Source organism: Miscanthus floridulus, chromosome 4 (genome assembly GCF_019320115.1).
Source record: "Miscanthus floridulus cultivar M001 chromosome 4, ASM1932011v1, whole genome shotgun sequence".
In the NCBI taxonomy this organism is placed as follows: Eukaryota; Viridiplantae; Streptophyta; class Magnoliopsida; order Poales; family Poaceae; genus Miscanthus; species Miscanthus floridulus.
Genome location: NC_089583.1, coordinates 84,330,645 through 84,358,532, shown reverse-complemented (window position 1 = coordinate 84,358,532; position 27,888 = coordinate 84,330,645). Strand labels below are relative to the sequence as shown.

General features: G+C 45.7%; 1 protein-coding gene across 3 annotated transcripts; it reads left to right on the top strand.

Annotated features, from left to right (window-relative positions):
* Positions 1-1,336: 1,336 nt before the first annotated feature.
* On the top strand, positions 1,337-4,151 carry LOC136551914 (abscisic acid 8'-hydroxylase 3-like). 3 transcript variants are annotated; one of them, XM_066543445.1, is made up of 7 exons: positions 1,337-2,087; positions 2,196-2,351; positions 2,454-2,807; positions 2,912-2,990; positions 3,163-3,269; positions 3,403-3,521; positions 3,845-4,151. In XM_066543445.1, the coding sequence occupies exons 1-7, from the start codon at positions 1,536-1,538 to the stop codon at positions 3,981-3,983; spliced, it is 1,506 nt and encodes a 501-aa protein (XP_066399542.1). In that variant the 5' UTR covers positions 1,337-1,535; the 3' UTR covers positions 3,984-4,151. The 3 variants fall into 3 exon arrangements, with proteins under 3 accessions (XP_066399542.1, XP_066399541.1, XP_066399540.1); XM_066543444.1 differs by having other exon boundaries at positions 3,403-3,639; positions 3,845-4,000; XM_066543443.1 differs by lacking the exon at positions 3,845-4,151 and having other exon boundaries at positions 3,403-3,838.
* Positions 4,152-27,888: the final 23,737 nt, after the last annotated feature.

Here is a 27,888-nt window from a genome sequence, read left to right as displayed (position 1 = left end):
TTTTGTTACACAAGCTAGGTGTTTTTTCTAGTGTTTCAATATATAATAAAATTATAATAATAAGTGAGTACCTTGGAATATCAATCTAATAACATCAATTTCCAATGTAATTTAGTAGTAGGTATATATCTCAACAACGTCTATGGTGTTCAACATAAATAACATAGGCGCAGCTAGTGATAGCTTTGGAGCAATTAACTATTTCTTATTTTGTGAATCCTTGATTACCCACCTCTTGCAAATAAAAGAGAAAAGTGATCAATGTGGATTTCCATATATATCTCAAAAATACTAATGAGCAAGTAAATAAAGGTAGTGAGGCATGAGATTTATTTTTGATGAGGTTCCAGTCATGCATACTCTTTGATAAAAAACAATGGCTTCGTTTTTTAATTTATCAAAATGAAAATAATTTACATTTCTTTTCTTTTATATATGTATACTTTCCAACAAATACAGGGAGATCGAGCTCCTCCCATACCATCGCCCCAATCTAAGTTCTACGGAGATAGGAGTGCTGCATGAGTAGAAGAAGAGGGAAGAGGTGAAGGACAAAGAAGAATAGCCATGGGGTTGGTGCAAGAGGAATGGAGAATATAGCCAAGGGTCGCCTCTTATGTCTACCCCATATCATTTTCAGATACTTGTCAAAACAACATTTTTTTCATATTCGTGGTCAATATAAAAGCACATCTGTGATTTATAAAACAAAAATGTTTAGAAACACAAGGACTATGTGGGGACACGAGGAAGATCTGGCCGATTCCAAAATATTCCCTCCGTTCCATAAAGGTTGTAATTCTAGTTTTGTCCTGAGTTAAATATTGCTATTTTCTAACATCGGTTCCTATAAACTCATGTAGTTTAACAACATATGAATTATATATTACAGAAGTATTTCTGGTTAACCTAAAAACACAAATCCTGCTATGATGGTAAAGTATACAAAATTCTACAAATTGTTGATCAAAAACAGAAATGTTTGACATTGGACAAAACTAAAACAACATACTATTAGAAACGGAGGCAATATTAGCTTAGAATTTGTGCTGCCGGACAAGCACATCTTAAGGCGCGCCGGACTAGGGACTTATCCTCCCAGCCGCATGCAGGTCTTGACTTTAGGGTCTGTTTGGAACGCATGAATTTTACAGGAATCACACAGGAATTTCACAGAAATCAGTTCAATTTCACAGAAAAAACATAGAAATGGGAAAAAAATCCCGCATTCCAAACATGGCCTTAACCTATGCTCTTGAGACTCGCCAGCAGCGCTCTTTCTATAAATACCACGCAAGGCGTTGCCTCGACCTCCACCATTCGAAAGATCCGTCCATCAAAGATTTTTCTTCTCTGTCCCTCTCTCTCGCGCGCGCTCTCCTCACAACACACAACACAGTCTCGATCTCTCCGCCTCCCAGCCACCAACATATAAAGCAGGCTCTCACACACAGAACGCACAAGCTCAAACCAAAACTCGCAGCGGGACAGTCTGCAATCGCAGCAACTGATCTGCTTCTCAGCACATCAGTTGGATGGCCTTCTTCTTCATCCTTGTTTGCACCCTCATTTTTCTAGCTATCGCCTCCTACGTTCAGTACGCACGCTGGCAGAAGGGGAAAGGCCGCCGCTTCGGCGGCCATGAGAAGGCTTCTTCTTCTTCTTCCTTGAAGCTGCCTCCTGGCTCCATGGGCTGGCCTTACCTTGGTGAGACCCTCCAGCTCTACTCCCAGGACCCCAACATCTTCTTCGCCTCCAAACAGAAGAGGTACGGCGAGATCTTCAAGACCCACCTCCTGGGGTGCCCGTGCGTGATGCTGGCGAGCCCGGAGGCGGCGCGGTTCGTCCTGGTGACGCAGGCGCACCTGTTCAAGCCGACCTACCCTCGGAGCAAGGAGCGCATGATCGGGCCGTCGGCTCTCTTCTTCCACCAGGGTGACTACCACCTCCGCCTCCGCAAGCTCGTCCAGGGCGCGCTCGGCCCCGACGCGCTGCGTGCGCTCGTCCCTGAGGTCGAGGCCGCCGTGCGGTCCACTCTCGCTTCCTGGGACGGCCACGTCAGAAGCACGTTCCACGCCATGAAGACGGTAAGCAATTAAGCTTAGGCTTTGAAGCATGCATGGCCAATGATGTCCGTAATGTCGAATGATCGGGTGCTGAGAATGTTTTTGCTTCTCTTATTAATTACGTTTCAGCTGTCGTTTGATGTGGGCATCGTGATGATCTTCGGCGGTGACCGTCTGGACGAGCGGCGCAAGGCGGAGCTGAGGAAGAATTACTCCATCGTGGAGAAGGGGTACAACTCCTTCCCCAACAGCCTACCGGGGTCGCTCTATTACAAGGCGATGCAGGTGAGCACGCAACGGCATTTACAGCCCCAACTGATCTCTAGTACCTTCTGGCAGTACCCTGATACGTGACACATATGCGTGTGAAACCGTTCGACACTATAGGCGCGGCGGCGGCTGCACGGCGTGCTGAGCGACATGATGCGCGAGCGGCGGGAGCGCGGCGAGCCGGGCACCGACCTGCTGGGCTGCCTGATGCAGTCCCAGCAGGGCGGCGGCGGCGACGGCGCGGCGCCGCTCCTGAGCGACGAGCAGGTCGCCGACAACATCATCGGCGTGCTGTTCGCGGCGCAGGACACGACGGCCAGCGTGCTCACCTGGATCGTCAAGTACCTCCACGACCACCCCAAGCTTCTGGAGGCCGTCCGGGCGGAGCAGGCGGCGGTCCGCGAGGCCACCGACGGCGGGAGGCTGCCGCTGGCGTGGGCGCACACGAGGAGCATGCCGCTGACGCATAGGGTACGTACGTGATGTTGGAAAACGCAAATAAAACCTCTGGCCTTTTGCTCCCTCCGTGTTTTCGATCTTGTGGTTACTGACGATGGCGCCGTTATTCTGCTCAGGTGATTTTGGAGAGCTTAAGGATGGCGAGCATCATCTCGTTCACGTACAGGGAGGCCGTGGCCGACGTGGAGTACAAAGGTACGCACGTGCGCACACGCATGCTGCAGCTAGCCTCCTGCGGTCGGCGTGGGGCTACGTAGTCACCGTAGAGGCGCTGCTTGGCACTCCTTTTTTTCCGCACGTAGCAACGAGCAAGAGGGGGGATTAATTCTGACTCGGATTTCTCTTGTATTTCCTTGGCGTGTTCTAGGGTTCCTTATCCCCAAGGGGTGGAAGGTAATGCCGCTCTTCAGGAGCATCCATCACAGCCCGGACTACTTCCAGGATCCACACAAGTTCGACCCTTCTAGATTCCAGGTACAGTAAATTTATATGTTGCTGTAGTTGACGTCGATGCTCGCGTATCAGCAAGGAACTGAAAATATATATGCTGCTGATGAGCCTCCTTTTTTCTGTGGTGGTTTGTGGAACGACGACGTTGCATATGCAGGTGGCGCCGCGGCCGAACACGTTCCTGCCATTCGGGAACGGCGTGCACGCGTGCCCCGGGAACGAGCTGGGCAAGCTCGAGATGCTGGTCCTCATCCACCACCTGGTCACCGCCTACAGGTGCGTTCATCTCCTCCCAGATTCTCCATATATTTCCTTCCGCTTGTCCTTGTGGACCAGGACGACCCCATCGCCCACCTCTCCTCCATGCATGCTTCAAATCTCCTCCTGTATATCTGTATGTATGCCTGCATCGATCGATCATATATACTCCTATACCATAAACCGTGCAGTGGGTCTCCTCAAAATGTCTTCACTATATGAGCATCGTCATCATCAGCACTGATCACAGCTATATATAACGACAGTTTGAGTTGTTTATTGATGATCTTATACATCACTGAGATACTGATTGGCGTGTGCATGCTTTACTTAATTTGCAGGTGGGAGATTGTTGGATCCAGTGATGAGGTCGAGTACAGCCCATTCCCTGTGCCCAAGCATGGCTTGCCTGTCAAATTGCGGAGTGAGAACAGTACGGTAGACAGAAAGGGGCGTCAGACCGATGATGCGGAGGATTAATTTAACCAAGCTAGCTAGCTAGAGACGTTTTTTTTCTTTAAATTCTTCTGTTTCTTCTTTGCTCGCCCTTCTCCTCAATCAAAATTACTTTGAGGGAGAAGAAACGGCAGCTTTCTCTTTTCATTTTCTTTGCCTTTCTCCGATAATGATGAAGATGTAAGCTCTCTGGATATCAATGATCCAGTATCTGTGGCAGAATCACCTAATCTAATGCCTCATAAGAGTGTTCGTCTTTTATTAGACACTAAGCACCCAAAGGAGAACACTAAATTACTCGGTTCTGTCGGACACACCCCAGGGGAGAACCCGAAAATCCACATTTTTCCATCAAGATCACAAATGAGAGAATAAAGCTTACATCATTCTTAACAATTTCTTACATCACTTTTAACACCACATCAGAGTATAATATTCATTATTATAACAGCAAAATATAATCATATTATCAAAGTTATGAACAATTTAATTCAACAGCAAAATATAAACATGTTATCAGAATTACAGCGGAAATAAATTTCTATACATGACATGATGAAGCATTGCTAAATAACTAGGACAACATATTATAAAACTTTTTATTTATAAGTTATAAATAAAAACTACGATCGCAGCGTAAAGGAATTCTCGCTAAGTCCAACAGGAGGTATCCACACATAAGGGTCAACTCTAACATCCACCTGTCACCTGCAACAGGGGGAATAAAACCCTGAGTACTCAATTGTACTCAGCAAGACTTACCCGACAGGATGAAAAAAAAGACTCCAAGGATATGCAAGCCTATCTGGCTTGTGGGTTTATTGCGTTTGCAGGAAGCATTATTAAGCGTGCGTCCTTATATTCGATTTTTACTAATAGTCGCATTGGTTCATTAACTAACCATTCTATGTAAACACATGTGCTACTTTCAAGCCGGTGGTAAGCAATCAGATTTCCTCTTTTCATTCTATCTTTCATCTTTCAGCTTTTACTACGGTGCTAGGCCATAGACAAGCCGTACCGGATTTTTCGACGATTCGCGAATCAATGCTCCTAGCTAGGTACCCCGAAAACACACGCCCCGCTTGTACCCAAGGCACAAGCAGGATCAACCCATCACCTTCCTGTCCTGGGGTCCTAGGTCCCCGTCCAAACTAGGACTCCAAGCCCCCGCCCCTGAGTTCCGGACTCAGTGCGGTGCAAGGACCTCCTCCACACAAAAAACCCTGACAGTCGGTCCGAAAAGAGCCGAAACCCACGACAAGAGAGCAACAAGTCTTCCAAACGCCCATACCCAAGTATGTGTTCGGGATAATAAGTTTGTGACTTGCCTAGAGTCTTATGCAACGGCCGGTCCTTAATCGACACAGACAGGGAAAGCAGTGTAACCAAGCCATGCCCCGCGTCCACGGCGACACAACCTCTTACACCCATCAATACCCAAACCATATCCCCGCCCGGTCACCATTTTCCTTTCCACCATTTATATTTTTCCAAGTGATGATAATACAGTAAGATATTTTCTATCTCTCGCGAGTACCAGGCAATCACTCGACTTCTGCCGGAGTCCTGTAGCATAGCACTCTACATGATCCTATAGTACTAGTAAGACTCATATGATTTTTCTATGATTTACTACAAATTTTACAAGTTTATTTACGAAGCTAAATTAACAATTGCTCTTAAAAACTAAAAGGGCCAGCGGCCAGGTCGGCCCAACGGTGCGCGGGCGGCGGATGGCCCATGGGTGCGCAGACGGCAGGCGGCCCACAGGCGTGCGGCCCAAACAGCGACGGCAGACTGGCCTAGCGCACAGCACGGTGCCCAAGCGGCGTGGTGAGCCCAGGCAGGCATGCGAGCGGCTCACCAGCCAGCCCACGCGCCCAAGGCGGCCCAGGTGGGCGACCACAGGCCGGCCCAGCGCGGCTAGGTGGCGCGGCACAAATGCGAATTGGTCCCGGAGCTTCTAACAAATCATCCCGCATTACACAAATACTATTTATAGGAGTCACTGATTTCACATCGTAAACCCTCGAAAGATTCTATCCTCACCTTTCTCACCTTTTCTCTCTTTCCCCAAAAGCAGAGGACGGAACAGAGCCACCGGACGACGACGAAATCCGGTCGCGCGCTCAACGACGGCGGTGGCGTGGAGCTCCGGCCACGTGCGTAGGCGCGTGAGATCGGCTCCACAGTGAGGGCGACTGCGGGCAACATGGGCCCAAGCGCGCTCGCTAGGGGAACCGACGGGCAAGGACGCAGTGGTGGCACGACCCGGCGGGGCGCTGTAGTGGCACGAACGACGGAGACGCGGCGTGGGAGAGGGCCGGCACCGGTGGACGCAGGCATGGCGCGGCGCATTGGAGGACGCAAATCGTGGCTCTGGACAAGGAGGAAGGAGGCGAAGTCATGGAAGCGGGCATGCCGACCATAGAAGCACCTGCCACGCGGGCGACGGCAAGGGAGCTCCTGCAGCGGCAGCGTGCGTATGTGAGGAGAAAGGCGTGGACCAGCAGTGGCGTCGTGGCATGGCAATGCTTTGTGCACGTGGGAGGAAGAGGCGTGGGCCAGGGCACACACGGCGGCCACACGCGACCATGGTAGATAAGCCAACAACGGCGGCGGGGCCGTGGAGCAGCGAGCTCGGCATAGGCCAAGAAGCTCGTGTGCGCAGCGGCGCTGGAGCGGATGTGACTACGGCAGGGAAGGAGGTGCGCCAGCGGTGGAGACGGAAATGGGGAAGTGACGTGCCAGACTCGGCCGAGTTAGATGGCCGGCCAAGGCACGGCACGGATGAACCGGTGAACAGGAGGCGCGGCGCTGGGAAGAACAGGAAGGGGGCGCCGGTGGCGCGGGTACGCCTACGTGTGCGATGGTTAGGTAGCGGTGTCGGCATGGGTGCATAGAAGGGCGGTGGTCCAGCAGAGCAGGGAGGGAGACGCAGCGACTCCAACACAGGGAAAGAGGACGCGCGCTGCAGGCGGTGGCCAATGGCGGAAAGGAAGGCGCAAGAGCTGGGGAGGGAGAGCAGGAACATGGGGTTGCGTCCAGCATGGTGGTAGGTGAGGGAAATAAAAAAGGGGTCTGCTGCTGCCTAGACACTTAATGATGCAACAGGGTACCTGCTCGACTGGCGCTCGACTTAAATTTTTGGACACGACGCAAGAGAGAAGGACAAGAGCAGAGCCGGTGAGGAAGCAAACGCACGTGGGTGGCTGGCCAAGGCGTACGTAGGGCAGTGCCAGTGAGGACAGCATGCCAAGGTCACTAGTTCGATGGGACAACGGAGGCAGGCAAGGATGAGACCGCGCAAGACAGGCAAAGAGACAATGAGAGGCATTGAAAAGCAGTCGGGCGAGATAGAGCGGGGAAAAGAAAAAGGACTTGTTGTTGCTTGAATGCTTGGTGCGACTGCCGCTCACATAAAATATCGGACGCGATAGCTCCTACTCGTACCAAGCCATGGAATAAAATATTAAAGCGTTATGTAATTCTTTTACGCAAAACAAATCGCGACAAACAATGCTTTAAAATATAATTTTCGATTTCACCATTTTCGCAAAAGCTAGTTTTTAAAATTTTAAAATCTGAGAAAATCGTTTCAAAAATTTTAGTTAGGCCTAAATCGTGGTGCTAAATGAGCTCGTAACACCAGGGGTGTTACAACCAACCCCCCTTAAAAAGAATCTCGTCCCAAGATTCTAAGCAAGGACCAAAAGAGGGAAAACACGATTACATTCCGTAGATCAGGGATTACACAAAAGCTTACACGACTTCGAATACTAAACCACATGGGGATCTAGGGATACATAGTTAAGATCAACCTAATACAACCGATACTTAATCCAGAAGTCGAGATAGACGAGGACAATGGAGAAACAACAAGATAATGATTATCCAAAACATGGCGTAGCACCAACAGATCCAGAAATAGGACTCCTAGAACTCAAATATTGTGAACCCTAAGACCAAACTAACCAAAGGAACTTGAACTTCTTCGACAAACCGGATCCTTTCTTCTTCTGAGATTACACCATCACCTTAGACTGATGAATCTAGCTTCACAATGTCGACTGGATCTCGTAGCTCTGCTCCGGATGCGAGGGGATGGGATGAAGAAGAAAAAGAGCAAGGACCAAGGGTATTTTATAGAGGCGAATGGAGGTGGGTTGCAACACACTAGAAGTGGAGTCGACATGGATAGGGTACACGGACAGGTCATTATGTGGAGATAAGGTCGGACATGGTGTGCTTCCTATGCGAGCGGGCAGAAGATAAGGGAGAGGAGAGGAGAGGGGTCCGCTCGATGAGGCAGGCATGCGGGCGACCATGCTTCCAAGAGAAAAGAGAAAGGGGAAGGGGGGTCTGGTACAGGGACGAGGCGTGAGAGTCAAGAGCCGACCGGATGCTAGGAAAAGGAGAAACGCACAGTGCACAAAGACGTCGAGTGCGGCACGATGCCATGGCCACGCGAGAACGAGGAGCTAAAGACCCGATATAGACAGCGTTTGTAAGGCACACAGTGAAATGACCCAGCATGCATAGCGTGGTCAACTAAACATAGGGCTTGGGACATGTCATCCACTCAGGCTTTTACAATTACTCCTGACTATACAAGGCTAACTTCCTTTACTATTCTTCTTTTTCTTTCCTTTACTCAACCACATCCGTCTTTCATGTAGACTGAGACCATGTCATACTTTCTTCCTCCAAAACCACCTCCTCTTGCTTACTTTGAGAGAACACTAGTTTATTGACCCGTTATGGATTTTTCGTTTAAACACCTGAATATTTCCAAGGAAATTATTTGTAGCAAAAGTGGTATGGCGGTGTAACTTGGTAAAGTTACTTGGTTAACAACTTTGATACCAGCGCATGCCAAGCAGTGTCGCCATGTGGCAGCTGTTCCACAGGGAGCCCTAGATGTCATCATGGCACCATAAGCTATTAACCAGGCAACAACTACCAATTTACATGCCATGAAGGCGGTGGGGTCATAGACCATAGAATAAGGGGAGTACTGCAAAGGAAAATTCAAACAATAAAGGTTTCCTTTACAACAGGGGGCAAGGAATTCAAATCTAACGGTAGATTTGATTTAAAGAGATTCAAGTGTTTTGCTGGAACATCCACAATTAGTCGATATAGTGTCCTATATTCTCCAATCACAACTGGTTTGCTGATATCTGAATGGCAAGTTCTCTTGTAATCCACCTAACATCACCCTTGAAAACTTTAAGCACATCTAACGAAACTTAAGGTAGATGAACGCAATAAACACAACGAAATAAATAAAATGCATGTTCCAACGGTCTTATACGGGTACAACGTATAGGCATTCAGGCTCACATTCACGATGCAGCATTCACCTATGGTCAAATGATCTCAACAACTATGGACGAACAATAATGGCAAGAGTACAATACCAGAGGACATGGATGAAAAGCACTACTGCTATAGGTACAACATCCCTAGGCAACTAATCTCATCTTCTCGTGGCAATGGCTGAGTGAGAGGAATCAAGGGCTCGACTTCTGACACTTCCGAGGGTGGAGGTGCTGGCAGTGCTGCAACACTAGTTCTTCTTTCTGGCAGGTGGATAGGGATCCCTTCCAAGATCGGGGCATCCTACCTTTTAGTAGCCAGTGTCCTTCGCTTGGCCCTAGTGACAAGATAGGCCGCACGTAGCTAATGAACATGCCAGTCTTCAGCCTCTTTTAGAGCTTCCGATATGGCAGTCTCCTAACTTTCAGCAGCTACGGTACTGGCATGCGCTTCGGCAAGTTGCACCTGGAGCATCCAGTTGAAGATCTCGGCTTCCTCGGCTCGCCGGAGGCAGATCCTTAGTTCCAAGGCTTGCCGATCATATAGTTCATCTAGAGCAAGCAGGTATGTGGTCAAGTGCACCATGGTTGGACTATCTTCTTGCGCATCCCACCCTTGCAAGGCCTCCATACGAGCCCTCCATGCCCGCCAATTCTTGTCCAAGGGTGGAAAGAACCTCATGGGGGTACGAGCAATGGGCTCCTCATAGATCTAGCAGAGGTGCCACAAGGCTTTGCGGGCCACAACCTAGTAGGTGTCGATGATGCTAAACCCGGTTGTAGTCACACTCTAGGCCTCAGTGAGGTCAGGGAACTCTTCACTCTTTCCGATGTAAACGGTAACCTCACACCGCTCGGTGCCATGCTCCTCATACTCACGGCCCTCATACTTAGGACAATCTTTGACTCTGAGCTTTTGCAGGGTGGCATGTTGGATTATGGGAAAAACCCTCAACATTCAGGCAGTAACTACTAACCCAGTCTCCTGCTATTCCTGGCGGTGGTGGTGAGGAAGGCTGAGCAAAAAGCTGGCTCAAAGGGAAAGCTAAGCGAGCTAAAGTGCATCAAGTGGTGGTACCAATAGCTAAGTCAGGCTTTGCTTATAAAGACTGGGCGTCCAGTGGTCCTGACGCGGTTCACTAGGGTTCCCACGTGGGACCACTATGATGAATCGACCAAATTCCACGTGTTTGAGGTGAGCAATGTGCGATGCCATTACTGACTGGTACGACTATAGGGCATGGGTCTGACAAGAGCATAGAAAAGGGGTACGGGGAGACATGGGTCACGACAGACATGAACCACGGGCGAATGTGAAACACGAAGCCACAGTGCAGACCTAACTATGGAACAAGAACGAGTCAGTCATGAACAACACGACACGCGTGACACCTATGAATGGCATATCTACAAGCAATACAAGTACTACAATGCACAACAAGATATGCATGGATGCACGTCCTATATGTCCTTTCACTATTGCCAATATATAGGGCAACCGTTCTCATATTTTTGGCACATCATTCTCTTCCTATAACTAGTCAATACTATCGGACTATGCTCGAGTCAGTGTACCTGCAGAAAACTTGATTTAGCCTATCTAAGTCAGCAGAGTGCCATCTATCCTGGATACATAACCATAGTAATAGGGCTACTTATATAACTTTGCATATAAACGTCCTAACTTTTTGAAAAGCATTTGTTGTCAAATTTTATTTTAGAAAAGGTTTTCAAAGCCTTATTTCCTCACTTGCATCTGATACCACCTATGGCAGAACTACCTAATCTAATGCCTCATAGGAGTGCTCGTCTTCCATTAGACACTAAGCACCCAAAGGAGAACACTAAATTACTCGGTTCTGTCGGGCACACCCTAGGGGAGAACTCGAAAATCTACATTTTTCCATCAAGATCACAAATAAGGGAATAAAGCTTACATCATTGTTAACCATTTCTTACATCACTTTTAATACCACATTAGAGTATAATATTCATTATTATAACAACAAAATATAATCATATTATCAGAGTTATGAATAATTTAATTTAACAGCGGAATATAAACATGTTATCAGAATTACATCAGAAATAAATTTCTATACATGACATGATGAAGCATTGATAAATAACTAGGACAACATATTATAAAACTTTTCATTTATAAAAACATTTAGTAAGAGTTATAAATAAAAACTACGATCGCAGCGTAAAGGAATCCTCACTGAGCCCACCAGGAGGTATCCACACACAAGGGTCAGCTCTAGCATCCACCTATCACCTGCAATAGGGGGAATAAAACCCTGAGTACTCAATTGTACTCAGCAAGACTTATCCGACAAGAGGAAAGAAAAGACTCCAAGGAAATGTAAGGCTATTTGGCTTGTGGGTTTACTGCACTTACAAGAAGCATTATTAAACGTGCGTCCTTATATTCAATTTTTACTAATAGCCGCATTGGTTCATTAACTAATCATTCTATATAAGCACCCATGCTACTTTCAAGCAGGTGGTAAGCAATCAGATTTCCTCTTTTCATTCCATCTTTCATCTTTTAGTTTTTACTACAGTGCTAGGCCATAGACAAGTTGTACTGGATTTTTCGGTGATTCGTGAATCAATGCACCTAGCTAGGTACCCCAAAAACACATGCCCCGCTTGTACCTAAGGCACAAGCAGGACCAACCCATCACCCTCCTGTCCTAGGGTCCTAGGTCCCCATCCAAACTGAGACTCTAAGCCCCCATCCCTGAGTCCTAGACTCAGTGCGGTGCAAGGACCTTCTCCACCAAAAAGAAACCCTGACAGTCGGTCCAGAAAGAGCCAGAACCCATGACAAGAGAACAACACGTCTTTCAAGCGCTCATACCCAAGTATGTGCTAGGATAATAAGTCTGTGACTTGCCTAGAGTCTTATGCAACGGTCAGTCCTTAATCGACACAGACAGGGAAAGCAATGTAACCAAGCCATGCCCCACGTCCACGGCGACACAACCTCTTACACCCACCAATACCCAAACCATATCCTTGCCCGGTCACCATTTTCCTTTTCACCATTTATATTTTTCTAAGTGATGATAATACATTAATATATTTCCTATCTCTCACGAGTGACAAGCAATCACTTGGCTTCTACCGGAGTTCTGTAACATAGCACTGTACATGATCCTATAGTACTAGTAAGACTCATAGGATAAAGATATATATGCAAGTGGGTTTCATTCAACTCCTTAAAACTTAATGCACAAATATAATTTAAACTATAGAAAAGTAGGGGTTATGCACTGAGGCTTGCCTGGGTAAGATATATATTAAAAAGTTAGTATCTACATCGTAAGATCATCCACCATCATCTGAATAGAAAGCCCATAGCATCATCTCCTAGAGAGAATACCATTACGCCATCTTCGGATTCCCAATCATCCTTTAATTGATCCGTTGATCCATCATCGTACCTATACGATATGCAATGCAAAGACATAATTTAATCGACTGCAACCGTGACACGAAAAATACGATTTATACCACTCAAGTTAACGAGCTAGTTCTAACGACGACCGTACTTAGGCTACATATCCATGTTGTCGAAAAAGACGCTATTCCCTAATAATTATTTTAGTTATATAAACCCTAGTTGTTTCTTTATCCCATTCTATCAATTTAATCTTTATTCTCAATAGGACATCATTATATATCTAGCAAACTAATTATTCTAGAGCTACAAAAATTACAGTGAGTACCTAATATTGCTAGAAGCCTACTATACAAATTTTAGATTCAACACTATTACCAATTTATCCCAATAATTCCTACAAGTTTATATTTTTACAATATTAAGTACCTTAAATTAATTATATAACTTCCTAGAATATTATCATACTATGTGAACAAAATATACTAACCTATCATGATTTTAGGAGACTAACAAAACTGGTTTCGCATTTTTATGATTTTTCTATGATTTACTATGAATTTTATAAGTTTATTTACGAAGCTAATTAAACAATTGCTCTTAAAAACTAAAAGGGCCAGCAGCCAGGTCGGCGGATGGCCCATGGGTGCGCAGACGGCGGGTGGGCCACAGGTGCGCTGGCCCAAGCAGTGACGACAGACTAGCCCAGCGCACAGCACGGTGCCCAAGCGCGCGCGGCGAGCCTAGGCGGGCATGCGAGCAGCTCACCAGCCGGCCTACGCGGCCAATGCGGCCCAGGCGGGCGACCACAAGCCACCTAGCGTGGGCAGGTGGCACGGCACAAATGTGAATTGGCCCCTGAGCTTCTAACAAATCATCCTACAGTACATAAATACTATTTACAAGAGTCACTGACTTCGCATCGTAAACCCTAGAAAGATTATATCCTCGCCTTTCTCACCTTTTCTCTCTTTCCCCAAAAGCAGAGGACGGAACAGAGCCATCGGCCGGCGGTGAAATCCGGCCGCGCGCTCAACGACGGCGGTGGGGAGGCGGACTCATGGCTTGCCCAATGCCAGGCACACCCGCAGGAGGACGCGGCTCGGCCTGAGCTAGGGCGTGGAGCTCCGGCCATGTGCGTAGGTGCGCAAGACCGAGCAGCTCCACGATGAGGGAGACTGCAGCCAACGTGGGCCCAAGCGCGCTCACCAGGGGAACCGACGGGCGGGGACGTAGTGGTGGCACGGCCCGGCGGGGCGCTGCAGTGGAACGGACGACGAAGACACGGCGTGGGAGAGGGCTGGCACCGGCGGACGTAGGCATGGCGCGGCGCATTGGAGGACGTGAACCATGGCTCCAAACAAGGAGGAAGGAGGCGGAGTCGTGGAGGCGGGCACGCCGACCACAGCAGCACCTGCCAAGCGGGCGACAGCAAGGGAGCTCCTACAGCGGTGGCGCCCGTACGTGAGGAGAAAGGCATGGACTGGCGGTGGCGGCACGGCATGGCGACGCTTTGCGCATGTGGGAGGAAGAGGCGTGGGCCAGGGCACACACGGCTACGGTAGATAAGCCGGCAATGGCGCCGGGGCCGTGAAGCAGCGGGCCCGGCACGGGCCAAGAAGCTCACGCGCGTAGCGATGCTGGAGTGGATGTGACTGCGGCCGGGAAGGAGGTGCGCCAGCGGTGGAGATGGAAACGGGGAAGTGGCGTGCCGGACTCGGCCAAGGTAGATGGTCAGCCACAGCGCGGCACGGACGAACTGGCGAACAGGAGGCACGGCGCTAGGAGGAAGAGGAAGGGGGCACTGGTGGCGCGGGTACGCCTACATGCGCGATGGTCAGGCAGCAGCGTCGGCACGGGCGCACGGAAGGGCAGCGGTCCAGCGGAGCAGGGAGGGAGATGCAACGACTCCAACGTAGGGAAAGAGGACGCGCGCTGCGGGCGGTGGCCGACGGCGGAAAGGAAGGTGCAGGAGCTGGGGAGGGAGAGCAGGAACACGGGGCTGCGTCCAGCGTGGTGGTAGGTGAGGGAAAGAAAAAGGGGTCTGCTGCTGCCTGGACACTCAATGATGCAACAGGGTACCTACTCGACTGGCGCTCGACTAAAATTTTTGGACGCGACGCAAGAGAGAAGGACAAGAGCGGAGCCGGCGAGGAAGCAAGCGCATGTGGGCGGCCGGCCAAGACGTACGCAGGGCAGTGCCAGTGAGGACAGCACGCCAAGGTCACTAGTTCGATGGGACAACAGAGGCAGGCAAGGATGAGACCGCGCAAGATAGGCAAAGAGACAACGAGAGGCATTGAAAAGCAGGCGCGCGAGATAGAGCGGGGTAAAGAAAAAGGACCTGTTGTTGCTCGAATGCTCTGTGCGACTGCCGCTCACATAAAATATCGGACGCGATAGCTCCTACTCGTACCAAGCCATGGAATAAAATATTAAAGCATTATGTAATTCTTTTTTGCAAAACAAATCGCCACAAAACAACGCTTTAAAATATAATTTTTTATTTCACCATTGACGCAAAAGCTGGTTTTTAAAATTTTAAAATCCGAGAAAAAAGTTTTGAAAATTTTACTTAGACATAAATCACGGTGCTAAACGAGTTCGTAACACCAAGGGTGTTACAGTATCCTTCTTATATATATTCAACCGAAACAGGGAGCGGTATTGTCCCTTTTGCTCTACGATTTGTGTTGCCATCTTAATAAACATGTTGAACTAAACAATTTCAGCGTGCTTCCTAAATTAATTTTTGGTGTGCAAACCCCATCGTTAGATGGTAGCAACTCCATTTAAAACAAACAATATATGTGTTTCTATCAAGTTTAATAAAGATTGACCGTGCAATATGTAAAACTAGAAAGTTGGCCTGCCCAAATAGCGTGGGGAGCTAGTTTGCTTACTATTGTGTTTAGATTTTTAATTTCGATGTCATTTTTACAAATAGTTTTGTTTATTTATTTGATTATAATTATTTTCTCTCGATGCGCCTTAACTCTATCTATTGGCATGGGCTTCAACTCTGATTAAGAGCTATTGTAATCTGTCTCATCTTTTTCTTTTTCTTTTCTATTGTTAACTGGTGACTGCACAATTTCAGCTGACGCCAAATCAAGTAGCCTTTGGTCTCATCTTGCTGAGATCTATCAGCGACAAAACCACTATTGAAGTATTTATCTAGTTCCTTAGGTCTCTTATAGATTTAAATCTGAGATGACCTTGCTTCTTGTATTATGGATCTATGGTTTCTTTTTTCCTATAGTATAATTTTATGCGCCACAATGCTTTTCATGACTTGGAGCCATTTGCTAGGAGACTGACAACACCGTTTATTTTCATGTAATCATGAATCATCTTTAAATCAAATTGACGCCAAAGATGTTGTCCTTTTCGTTGTCTCGTAATAACTTGCACTCCTTAATTTATGCATAGAAATTCATCATGGCGTATATTCACAATGCATATCATCAAATAAACAAATAATCATGATTCATATAATCAAATTGGCATATAAGTTGCATACTATCAAATTGATATATAATCACAAATCACAAGCATTCTCAATTTGACAAATAAACATGCTTAGAAACCTACCTCATGTGTGGTGTTGGGAAACTCTATTGGCATGTGGGGAAGGGCACTGGCTTAGAGGCATGAGGTAGAGGTTACACTCAGGTATAGGGAGGCATGGGGATGGGAGGATACATGTGGAAGAAGAGGTCTTGGTGGATGGGTAATGCTCGAGGACTGGACGTTGCTAACCTGCCAAGGGTGGTGGCTCACAACCTGGATCTATCGGCCCTTGCTAGGGTTCTTGCATGAAGGATCATAGGGGTCAGGGATGATTGCTTGCTTGAGGAAGGAGGGGAGAGCGGGGGAGTGTTAGGGGCAGGGATGAGGTGGCTGGTGGTGAGGAGGCAGGCATTGGTGGCATGACGCACAAGTAGGAGGACACATGAGAAGGGAGATGGGTAGCAACATATTTGGTGATTGTTTGGTATTATTTTTGTCATAAGAAGGACAACGATCGGTAGCATTTAATTAGTTTCATTATCAAACTATGTTTTTTAAGTAAACTATGGAGCATAGCTCCCTAACACTTTATTAAAAAAATAGAAGAAACCACTTACAACCATATTACAGCCGAGTTAGCTAAAAGCTAACCAAACAAACTTACCTATGAACAGAAGCTCCAAAAGAAGCTGGCAACTAGAAAGTGTTTAACCAATTCATGATTACAGAATAAAGATATACTTTCACACGGCAAAAATGAAGCTTAACTTCATTTATGAAGAGTTCTTTCTAGGTGGAAATTGATGGTACTTTGTTGTTAATGATATAAGCATTCTGTTCCAAATACACCAGGTTGCAATCATAAAAATCTCCTCAAAGAAAGGAAGCCGAGATATTCTTTTCTGATGCATTACCATCTGAAACAAGCTACCCTGAATAGTCCACTGCAAATTGAGAATGAATGACTGGGTAGTACTTGTTGAACGCAAAAAATAGGTGCATGGTTGTTTCTTCAATATCATTATGACAAATGATGCAGTTATATCATCAAACTATGTTTGATGTTCATCACTTCCTTTCTTGTGTAGGCTTGTCTGGACACGGCCTGATACGAAATCGGCTTCCAAATTGACCTAAACGCCCATGCTAGCCTTCATTCTAAGGTGGTGGACAAGGAGAAGGACATCCTTAGGCATCTTTGAGGTGTTCTTCACATGGTTAGGACATGCTCCCACTTTGGTCAAAATCCTAAGGTTGATTACCAGGCCCAAGGCGACGTCGTAGCACCCACAGTAGACACAACATCAACATGACGTGATGATTTGGACACCTTACTGATGTGATATTAAGATGGGACTAGATCCATTTAAAAGCTCATCAAACAAGCTTTCCATTAAGTAACATGGATCTCAATCGCACTCCGGATAGAAGAGGCATGATCTTTTTAATGAAATACTAGGCTTGGATGAAATTGGACTCCAAGATGGTGTATTCGCACCCCATCTATTGTAGAGCACATACAAAACACATTGTTCAAGTTCATAGTATCTCATCATTATTCCTAAGTATATTGAAAATAACGGCATTATGTCGCAACATGATTTTTAATTACGGTAGTGCTAGCGCCCAGACGGACGCCCGCGTTGCACTCCGTTTTGCACGCTGCATGCGGGGCCCGAGCGACAAGAGGGGGAGGGGCATGGTGCCTATAATTTGGAAGGACCTGGCCATGGCATCGTATGGATGTCTTGCCAGCGCCGGGAGGAGGACACATCAAAAGACAATGGAGCAGAAGGTGGGGAAGAGAGATACAACACCCGATCTACTTTTAAAATATTCAAATACAACAGTTACAACATATTTTTGAAGACAGTAGAAACACTTAAAACATGCTTCTGAAACACTTGAAAAAAAATCTAAAACACACTTGAAAACCATTGCAACCATACGCAACATCCAAATACAACACATGCAATATATGTGTCAAACATATACAATATCTAGATAACACAATTGCAACATGCGTCCAGAAAATATAGATGAAACATACCTCTAAAACATCTGAAACACTCGAAACATACTATTGCAAGTCATGGCCGCTGCCGGTAAGGGAGGCAGCCATGGCCGCTCGTCGGGGTGGGGCGGGGCACGAACGCAGAAGGAAGGAGGGAGCGAGAGATTGGGTGTGGGAATGAGCAGAGTGACGCGTCCGTCCGTCCAGACATCAACTGAATTGAAGCGTTATCGTTTTATTTATATTATATTGCATAAATATAGGAATAACTTAATCTATATTCAATGGTCGTATTAATAAATTCCATGTCCTTACCACATGGGCTCGTGGCCACATTGATGAGGATACCTATGCAGCTATGCCAATGTGGTTGTTGTCATGGTGTTAGAATCTGTGGATCATACTAGGGATAGATCCGAGGGGCTACTGGCTTTTGAATAGCATCACTGAACCTAGAACGCCTACTAGAGCATGTAGAACGAGAGACAGAGAGGGAAGGGAGAAGGTGCCGAACCTGACACCACAGAGGGGGAAGGTTCAGTGGGCACCATCGGGTTCGTTGGTGATGTCTGCGCACGGGCAGCGACGGTCGATGAAGAGGGCGATGAAGACATCATCGTCGATGGAGCGGGCGACGCGGCTGGTGGCTTCTCGTCACTGGCTACGTCCCTCTCTGATCGGATTAGGGTTTAGATGTCGGTGGGGGCTCAGCTCAGGTCAACCTCATGATAAGAGCCGCTGGCCCCAACCTCTTTTTATAGCGTAGGGTGACAGGGGCCCTCCAGCCATGGTGGGCTGGGCGCCCCCCGATTAGGGCACGAATCAAAGGCCCAACTAGGTCGTTGGGTCTAGTTAGGTTAGAGATCAATCTAATAATCTCCCCTTGATCTTTTTCTATCTTTCACTTTCATATCATTTACTTTTGTTCATTCCATTACAGATTAGCGCATAGAGCATGTCTCATCGTCATGGTCTATTGCCGATAGATTTAACAGCTACAATGTTCTAAAATAGATACTTATCTTTGGGCCTTCTTTTGTCCAGGAATTATAGGCTTTCCCTTAAACCCATGCTGGCTACATGTTCTCTAAACACATTGGGTGGTAAGCCTTTTGTAAGCGGATCCACGAGCATCTTTACTATACTTATATGCTCAAGACTTATGACTTGATCTCAGACTTTATCTTTCACAACATAATACTTTATGTCAATGTGTTTGGCAGCACAACTTGACTTATTGTTGTGAGCATATTGTACTGCTGGATTATTATCGCAGTATCACTTAAGTGGTCTATAGATGTCGTCAACCATCTTCAAACCGGGTATGAACTTCTTTAGCCAGTTTACCTGCCTCGTTGCCTCATAACACGCTCCAAACTCGGCATACATTGTGGATGATGTAGTGACGGCTTGCTTTGAGTTTTTCCATGAAATAGCTCCCCCTATGAGAGTGAATACATATCCAGACGTGGATTTTCTATCATCTCCTGCGTAATCAGAATCTGAATATCCCACTATATGGAGTGAATCAAATCTTCTATACGTCATCATGAGGCCTTTCGTTCCTTGCAAATAACGCAAGACTTTCTTTACTAATTTCCAGTGTTCTATTCTAGGATTGCTCTGAAATCTGTTAAGTAACCCGGTAACAAATGCCAGGTCAGGGCACGTACATACTTGAGCATATTACAAGCTTCCGACAGCTAAAGCATATGGAACCGCTTTCATTTGATCGATCTCATATTGGTTCCTGGGGCATTGAAAATCCCCATATCCGTCGCCCTTGACTATAGGAGCAGGTGAGGGACTACATTTGTGCATACTGAATTTCTTTAAGGTTTTCTCTATGTATGCCTTTTGTGATAGTCCTAATACCCCTTTACTTCTATCTTGGTGAATCTCGATCCCTAGAACGAACGAAGCTTCACCAAGATCTTTCATATCAAATTTTGAGGACAAAAAATTCTTTGTCTCTAGTAGTAGACTGACATCACTACTAGCAAGTAAGATATCATCCACATATAGGACAAGGAAGATGAACTTCCCATTCTTAAACTTTGTATAGACACAATTGTCCTCTACATTCTCTTTAAACCCAAAATTTCTTATTGTCTGATCAAACTTCAAGTACCACTGTCTTAAAGCTTGTTTTAATCCATAAATGGATTTCTTTAGGTGGCATCCCATTCATTCTTTTCCTTCCAAGACAAAACCTTTTGGTTGTGCCATATAAACATTTTCCTCTAAGTCCCCATTGAGAAATGTCGTCTTTACATCCATCTGATGTAATTCTAAATCGTAATGTGCCACTAATGCCATTATGATTCTAAAGGAATCCTTACATGAGACTGGAGAAAAGGTCTCATTGTAATCAATCCCTTCTCTTTGCATAAAGCCTTTTGCCACAAGTCGCGCTTTATATCTCTCCATATTCCCTTGAGAGTCAAGTTTTGTTTTGTAGACCCATTTACAGCCTACTGTTTTGGCTCCTTTAGGAATTATTTCCAAATCCCAAACTTTATTGGTATGCATAGATCTCATTTCATCTTCCATGGCCTCAAGCCATTTTGATGAATGATCACTTCTCATGGCTTCTTTAAATGAGGTGGGATCATCTTCCATTTGAAATTCCTCAGTGTTGTACACTTCATAGTCAGTAGGAATAGCTAATTTTCTAACTCTTTGAGACCTTCTAGGGGCCCCCACATTTGGCACATCTACTGTTTGAGGCTATTGTTGCTCCCCCTCATGTGTGGCAATTGGTTCTATAGGATCCTGAAGAACAGGTTCCTCATCATCATTCATTATTGCCATAAGCAGAATAACAATAGGTGCTGGCACTATAGTATCTTGTACTGTTGGTGCAGCGATAGCAGGTAGTGAGAAAAATGGCTCATGAATCATCAGAGTGGGCGCATACACCCGCTTCTCTTCAAGGTCAATTTCTCGAGCTACCATGCTCCCCCTCATCAATTCATCCTCTAGGAAGACAGCGTGTCTCGTTTCCACAAACTTTATATGTCTATCTAGACAGTAGAAATGAAAACTTTTTTACTTTTCTGGGTAACCAATGAAATGGCAACTTACTATTTTGGGATCTAGCTTTCCAATGTTTGGGTTAAATACTTTAGCCTCAGTAGGACTCCCCCACACACGTAAGTGGTTTAGTGAGGGTACTCTTCCTGTCCACAACTCATATGGTGTTTTGGGCATCGACTTACTTGGTACTCTATTGAGAATATGAATGACGGTTTTTAACGCCTCCATCCATAGGCTCATCGGTAAGGTGGAGTAACTTATCATACTGCGCACCATATCCATCAGGGTACAATTGCGCCTTTCAGCTACTCCATTCTGCTGAGGTTCATCTGGTGTAGAATACTAGGCTACTATATCATTCTCCTGTAAGAACCTTGCAAAAGGTCCAGAAACTTGGCCATATGGGGTATGCCAACCGTAGTACTCCCCTCATGGTCGGACCTGACTATCTTAATCTTTAAATTGTGTTGGTTTTCAACTTCTGCCTTAAATATCTTAAATTTATCCAATGTTTCTGTTCTTTCTTTGATTGGATAAATATAGCCATAACGGGAGTAATCATCTGTGAATGTTATGAACGAATCATAACTATCCACACTCTTTACAGGAAAGGGACCAAAGATGTTTGTGTGAATAATCTATAGAATTCCTACATTTCGTTTGGCATCTTTCTTAATTTTCTTTACATACTTTCCTTTTATGCAATCTCTACATTGTTCTAAATCTGAGAGCTCTAATGGAGGAAGAATATCATTCTTAACTAGTCTTTCTATTCTCCCCCTTGAAATATGGCCTAAACGACAGTGCCATAATTTTGACAACGCATCGTGAGCTCTCTTTCATTTTTTGTTTACATCCGTAGATGAGGATACATTCACATTGTCACATGCAACGTTCCCATCATCGCATACAACATTCTCATCATCACATAGTGATAACAAATAAAGCTCATTTTGTAAGATAGCAAGACCAACACATGCATCATTAAATGTTATCTTACATTTGCCATTTCCAAAATGGCATTCATATCCATCGTTGTTCAAACATGAAACACTAATCAAGTTCCTCTATAATGAGGGAACATAAAGAACATCTCTAAGTATAAGTTTGAAATCATCAGCAAGCTCTAGAGAAAGATCGCCAATGGCTTCAACTTCTGCTTGGACTCCATTTTTGACTTTAACGTGTCTTTTGCTTCTTTGTGTAGTCCTTATCGAATGGAATCCCTATAAAGAACTAGCAACATGAACAGTTGCACCTGAGTCAATCCACCAAGTAGATTTCGAATACTGTACATATGGGGATTCATTTATGAACATAATAATGTTCTCACCTTTCTTTGCCATGATCATCTTTAGGTAATCAGGATAATCTTTCTTATAATGTCCCATCTTCTTGCAATAGAGACATTGATCTTTCTCTACTGTGAACTTGTTTTGCTGAGGTTGATGCAGCATGGGACCCTTTTCCTTTGACTTTGAGGAGAAGTTAGCATTAGGATTCTTTTTCTTATTTTCTTTTAAATAATTGATAGAGCCACCATTGACAGCTTTCATTCTCTCCTACTCTTGCACACACATAGCCATGAGCCTCTCCATGTCCCACTTCTTGGGTTGTATGTTGTAGTTGACAACAAAAGTGTCAAACTCTTTTAGCAAGGAAGTAAAAATCAGATGGATAAGGAACTCATCCTTGAGAGCCAGATCCATTGGTTTTAGCTTGGATGCTAAATTGCTCATCCTTAATATGTGCTCTCTTATACCACCATTATCTGAGTACCTATCTATCACCAGCTGCTTTATCAGCTAGGTAGCATATGTCTTTGAAGAGCCAGTGAACTGACTCTTTATTCTTTCAAGATACTCGGTGATGGTGTCACACTCTGGGATTGAGCCCACAATTGTTGGCTCAATCGTGTTTTTATCACAGCCAAACACTTGTTGTTGGCAGTGACCCACTTCCTGTAACACCCCGGTGTTATGCTAGCATTTAGGCACTGCAAATTATGCATATTGTGCATCATCAAGCATCCTAAGTATCCATGCCTAACTATCTAAATGATAACTAAAACCATGCTTCGAAACATATGAAATATGCTCGTGAAACATGAATGTTGCATACACTTGTTTAGAGTTGTTTTTGCCCTAATTATGCTTGCTAGGTTAGTAAAACATGTTTGGCTATCATTGTAAATCATCTAGAATTTTTTTAGCACAATTTTTGGAGCAAAGTTTGTATTTAAATTATTGCCAAATTTTGCTTTAAAAATAATTCTCCAAAATTAGGGTTTTGAGTTAAAATTGACTTTAATTTTATAATTCAAAATCTAGCAAGAATTGGACTTTGGTCTTAAAAGCAAAGTTGTGGAGGATTAAATTCTAAGCAACTTTTATTTTTGGGCCATTTTCAAAAGAAGTCATTTTCTTGCTCAAAAGGGTATTTGAAAACTACTATTTGAAATTTACTTAAAAATAGAAAATTGAAAAATGTTTCTATCCTTTCACGGGCCGCCGCCTCGCTTCTCGGCCCACGGCCGAAGCCGGCTTGGCCTGCCTCCGCGCCCGCCGCTCGCCTTAGCCCAGCCTAGCTCGCGTGTCTGGCCTGCTCCGCGCCACGCCGCGCCCAACCGCGTCAGGGCATGCTCGCCGCGTGGCCGCCATGCGTCGGCGACGCACGCCGCGCGGTAGCCACGGCCTGCCTCGCCCTCCAGCACTCGCCTTCTTCTGCCCGACAGTGCTGTGCTCTCCACTCCACACCCTCACTCACTCAGCAGCAGCGACCACGCATGCCACGAGCTCCGCCACCAGCTCCCTTGCCAGATTTGGCTCGCCCGGCCACCATGGCTCGCCGTCGACCACTTCGTCTTGCCAGAAGCTCCGCCTCCACCCCATGCACCCCGTGCTCGCATTACTTCACCGTGGTAAGCATCCCTTCCTCGGGAATTGCTCACCGGAGCACGGCCGAGCTCACTGGTGAGCTCCGCTCCCGTGGACTCCCCCGCTCCACTTCCCTTCCCACTTTTCCTTCGCGCGCACAAGCATCGCACTGCGACATTGAGTCTCCCGAGCGCCTCCTTTCGCCATACCATGGCCGAAGACACTCCATCGGCGATGACCTGCACCGCCGCTCTGCCATTGCCATCGGCAAGCCTCTCTCCCATGAACCGCCCCTCCCTATTCACCTCTATCCGATGCGGTTTATCATGGGGAGCACGTTGGTGCCCTCCATTTCGCCGGGGACCTCGCCGTCGACGAGAGGCGGCCGGTCAACGGCGGCCCTGCCTTGGCTCCGGCTGATGCGTGGGTCTGGTTTGACCGCGGGTCCCATGTGGCAGCCCCTCTGGGTGTACAGCACCGGGTGCACCCAGCAATTTTGTCGGCTGGTTTTAAAATGAATTTAAGAAATGCTTTTCAGAATTCTGTTAAATGCTTTAGAAATTTATAACTTGCTCAAATTTGCTCCAAATTTGTTGAAACAAATTTTGTTGTGTTCCTTGTCACCAGATCTACATGATAAAAATATTGCATGTCATTTTTTGATACTTTTCTGTAGAGCTTTATTTAATCCTTGATATTGCTGATATCGTGTAAAATGTGTAGTAAAACTTATATGCTTCAGAAAAATATGCTTCCAAGTGTGTTATTCTTCTTGTGTAATGTAATTCCTAGGAAAAATATATGCCATGCATGTCCTGTAGAAAAAGTATGAGGTGCAGTTCAAGTGCCTTTAATGGCTGATTTTTGTTATTTTTGCTAGAGAGCAAAAATTGTATAAAACATGCATGTGATGATTTTTGTACAGTGATTGTATGCTATGAAGATCATAGGAAAAATACTAAATCTATTGTTTGACACTTTTCACGATACAAAGTATTTTCATGCTCATATTTAGGTCCAAGCTTGTCATTTTTGTGTAGGCTATTCCACTTATTCAAATGCCATAAAAATCTGATGGTAGACTACTTAGGGTAGTACTGTGCTATGATAATTTTCTAAGATTTTTCTAAGCTATAAAAATAGATGTTGTTATTCAAACCTATTATTAATTAGGGTTACTCATATGTTGCTTTGTGTATGTTTAAGAGATTAGTGAAGCTTTGATGTGTCTTTGAAGCATTTAATGACATGTGTTGACTTAGCATATTAATAGTAGAAGAGAATGTAGTAGATGACATGTGCTTATAGTATATGTTCTTAGATGATGTTGACTACCTTGCATTCAAGCATATCCATTATGTTCATTTCATCCGATGCACTTTTTGCATAAGCACTTACACACATGCATCATACAGGATCGCAAACCGAGAGCCCAGTCGTCATACCCGAGGAGCCTGAGGAATAGTTCGAGGTGCAGCCGCAGAAAGTGACCAAAGCCGATGAGGAGGACATTGAGGAACTTCCGGAGTGCCCCGATCACCGCCCGAGCTCCTTCGAGAGAGGCAAGCCCTGGAGCATTTTCTCCCCGGTTTGCAATTATTAATTAAATGCTTTACTTTAATTGATGCATTACGTTCAGGAATTGTTTGCAACCGTTGCTGCATTATACCTTTTCTACCTTTGTTATACTATATCCTTGTTACCCTGGTATCCGCAGTCGAGTCAATGCTTAGCTGGCTTAGACCGGTAGAAGTCGGGTGATTTCCTGTCACCTGCGAGCTATAGGTGGTTACCTGGATCTGCTTGGATAACTATGTAGTCATGGTATAACTAAGTGTTAAATGAAGTTGAGATCGGATGGAGACTTACAGAGTTTTGGACTGTAGTGCTTTCCGTCTGTGTCGATTAAGGATCGACCATTGTTGGGCCTCAGGTCATGTTGAACGCATGCCTTACATTTAGCTAGCCGAATAAAGTACCTTTCGACCGCGAAGCTGGGAGATTATTCAAGCCGAGTAGATTGCCCGCAGTGCACTGTGCCAGAGCAGGTGTGGTAGGACACGGGGGCGAGATAATAAGACCAAAGTGCAGTCGGTCGGCCCCCGGGTACATGTGGTTCCTGGCAAACTCAAGATTCCTGGATAGTTGACTCGGTGACCGATACCTAACTTTAGCGGGTGAGTGAGGTTTGTGTAAGGAATAAATCACCAGCTGGTTAGGAATCGATTCGAATCGCCATCGCTCCTGGATAGTGAGCACTTGACTTGAGTGACTTCATCGTAGTAATGTTGATGGAACACTTGGACAGTTATAATGAATATGACATTATGGAAGTTGTTACTGATCATTGGTTATCATTATTTGCTTAATCCCATGCTTGCTCTAGTATAGGTGCAAATGTAGTCGATGGGTTAATAATAATTAACTTAACAATAATGCTTTTGAAAAGGTTCTTGAAATGCTGAAAATACCTCTTTTTGCAAATGAGTCAGCTACCCTACTATAAAGCCCTTCATAATCCTTGGTGCCACTTTATTTTCGGTTATGTCAGGTAAGTCTAGCTGAGTACCTTCTCGTACTCAGGGTTTTATTCCCACTTGTTGCAGATGGGCAGATGTATTATGGCTATTGTATCAACTGCCTTTATCCTACGATGGGTGATGCTTAGGACCATGGGCATGGTCATTCCTTACGTCTCGTCTGATGTTTTTGTTGGAGATGATCATTAGCTGGCACTGTATTTGAACTCCGTGTGAGTGTGTGTGGTTTTGAACAAATGGCTTCCGCTACTTCTATTTGAACTTGTTTTGTAATAACTATGTTTAAACTCTGATGTATCTGTGATGCGAACTTTTATGTAATATGTGATGGTGACCGCTAAACTTATTACGATCTTGGCTGGGATGTGAGTTGGTTTGAAATCCTTCATGATTTCACGGACTACCAGGTTATACGGGCTTAAGTTTACTAAATCGTCTGCTCTGGCGGATGATTTTCTTACTCAATTTTGTATAATTGGTCGGTTCTGTTACAACTTTCTATGCTCAAGGTCATAGGATATTCTTTGGGATGCAAAATCCCTCTCTCTAGTTGCCCAAGCGGCATCAGCCTTGTTTGTCTCCCTCACCGGTGCCACAGGCTCTGTGGGACACGGTGTGGTGACTACCCAGTCCACCTCAGCCAAGATGAAGGCCAGGTTGATCTTTTTCTTCCACTCAATGTAGTTATCACCTTTGAGAGTGGGGATCTCTTTGATACAACTCATCAAGTTGTATCCGCCAAAAAACACAATTCAAATAGAGTGAGAACATAAATAATAACAATAACAATTGCATGCCTTAGTTTCAATGTTGGTCAAAATTAAAAGGGACAATTGTCTGGCGGACATCCAAAGTGATGGTCCTTTGCTGGCGGACACCCACTTTAGAGCATTTTGCCAGAAGACGCTCTGGTTCGAAGAAATTAGGCCACAGGACACCGTGGACTGGTTGTAGACGGTTGAGGAGAGAGAACAGCAGTGAAATGACATTCTTGCCCCTGCCGCTTTCTTCTTGCTCTCTCCCTTTCTCTTTTTTTTGTTTCTTGTCCCCGCCACCCTCTTCGCCTCCCGCACCCGCCCCCTTTCTTCTTCCCCTAGCTCTTTCTATTCTTTCTCGCTGGTGCCCCTGCCATGGCCGCGAGTTTAGAGCTCGGAGCTCGCCGGTGGTGACGCCTTGCGCCTCCTGGGTCTGCCTCTGGCCCCGCTCCCCCGCGC

Bases quoted from the DNA above. Each gene is read 5' to 3' on its own strand.
- LOC136551914 (XM_066543443.1), top strand. From the start codon at position 1,536: ATGGCCTTCTTCTTCATCCTTGTTTGCACCCTCATTTTTCTAGCTATC. The intron at 2,808-2,911 runs GTACGTACGTGA...TATTCTGCTCAG, and splicing joins GCATGCCGCTGACGCATAGG to GTGATTTTGGAGAGCTTAAG. The intron at 2,991-3,162 runs GTACGCACGTGC...GGCGTGTTCTAG, and splicing joins GGCCGACGTGGAGTACAAAG to GGTTCCTTATCCCCAAGGGG.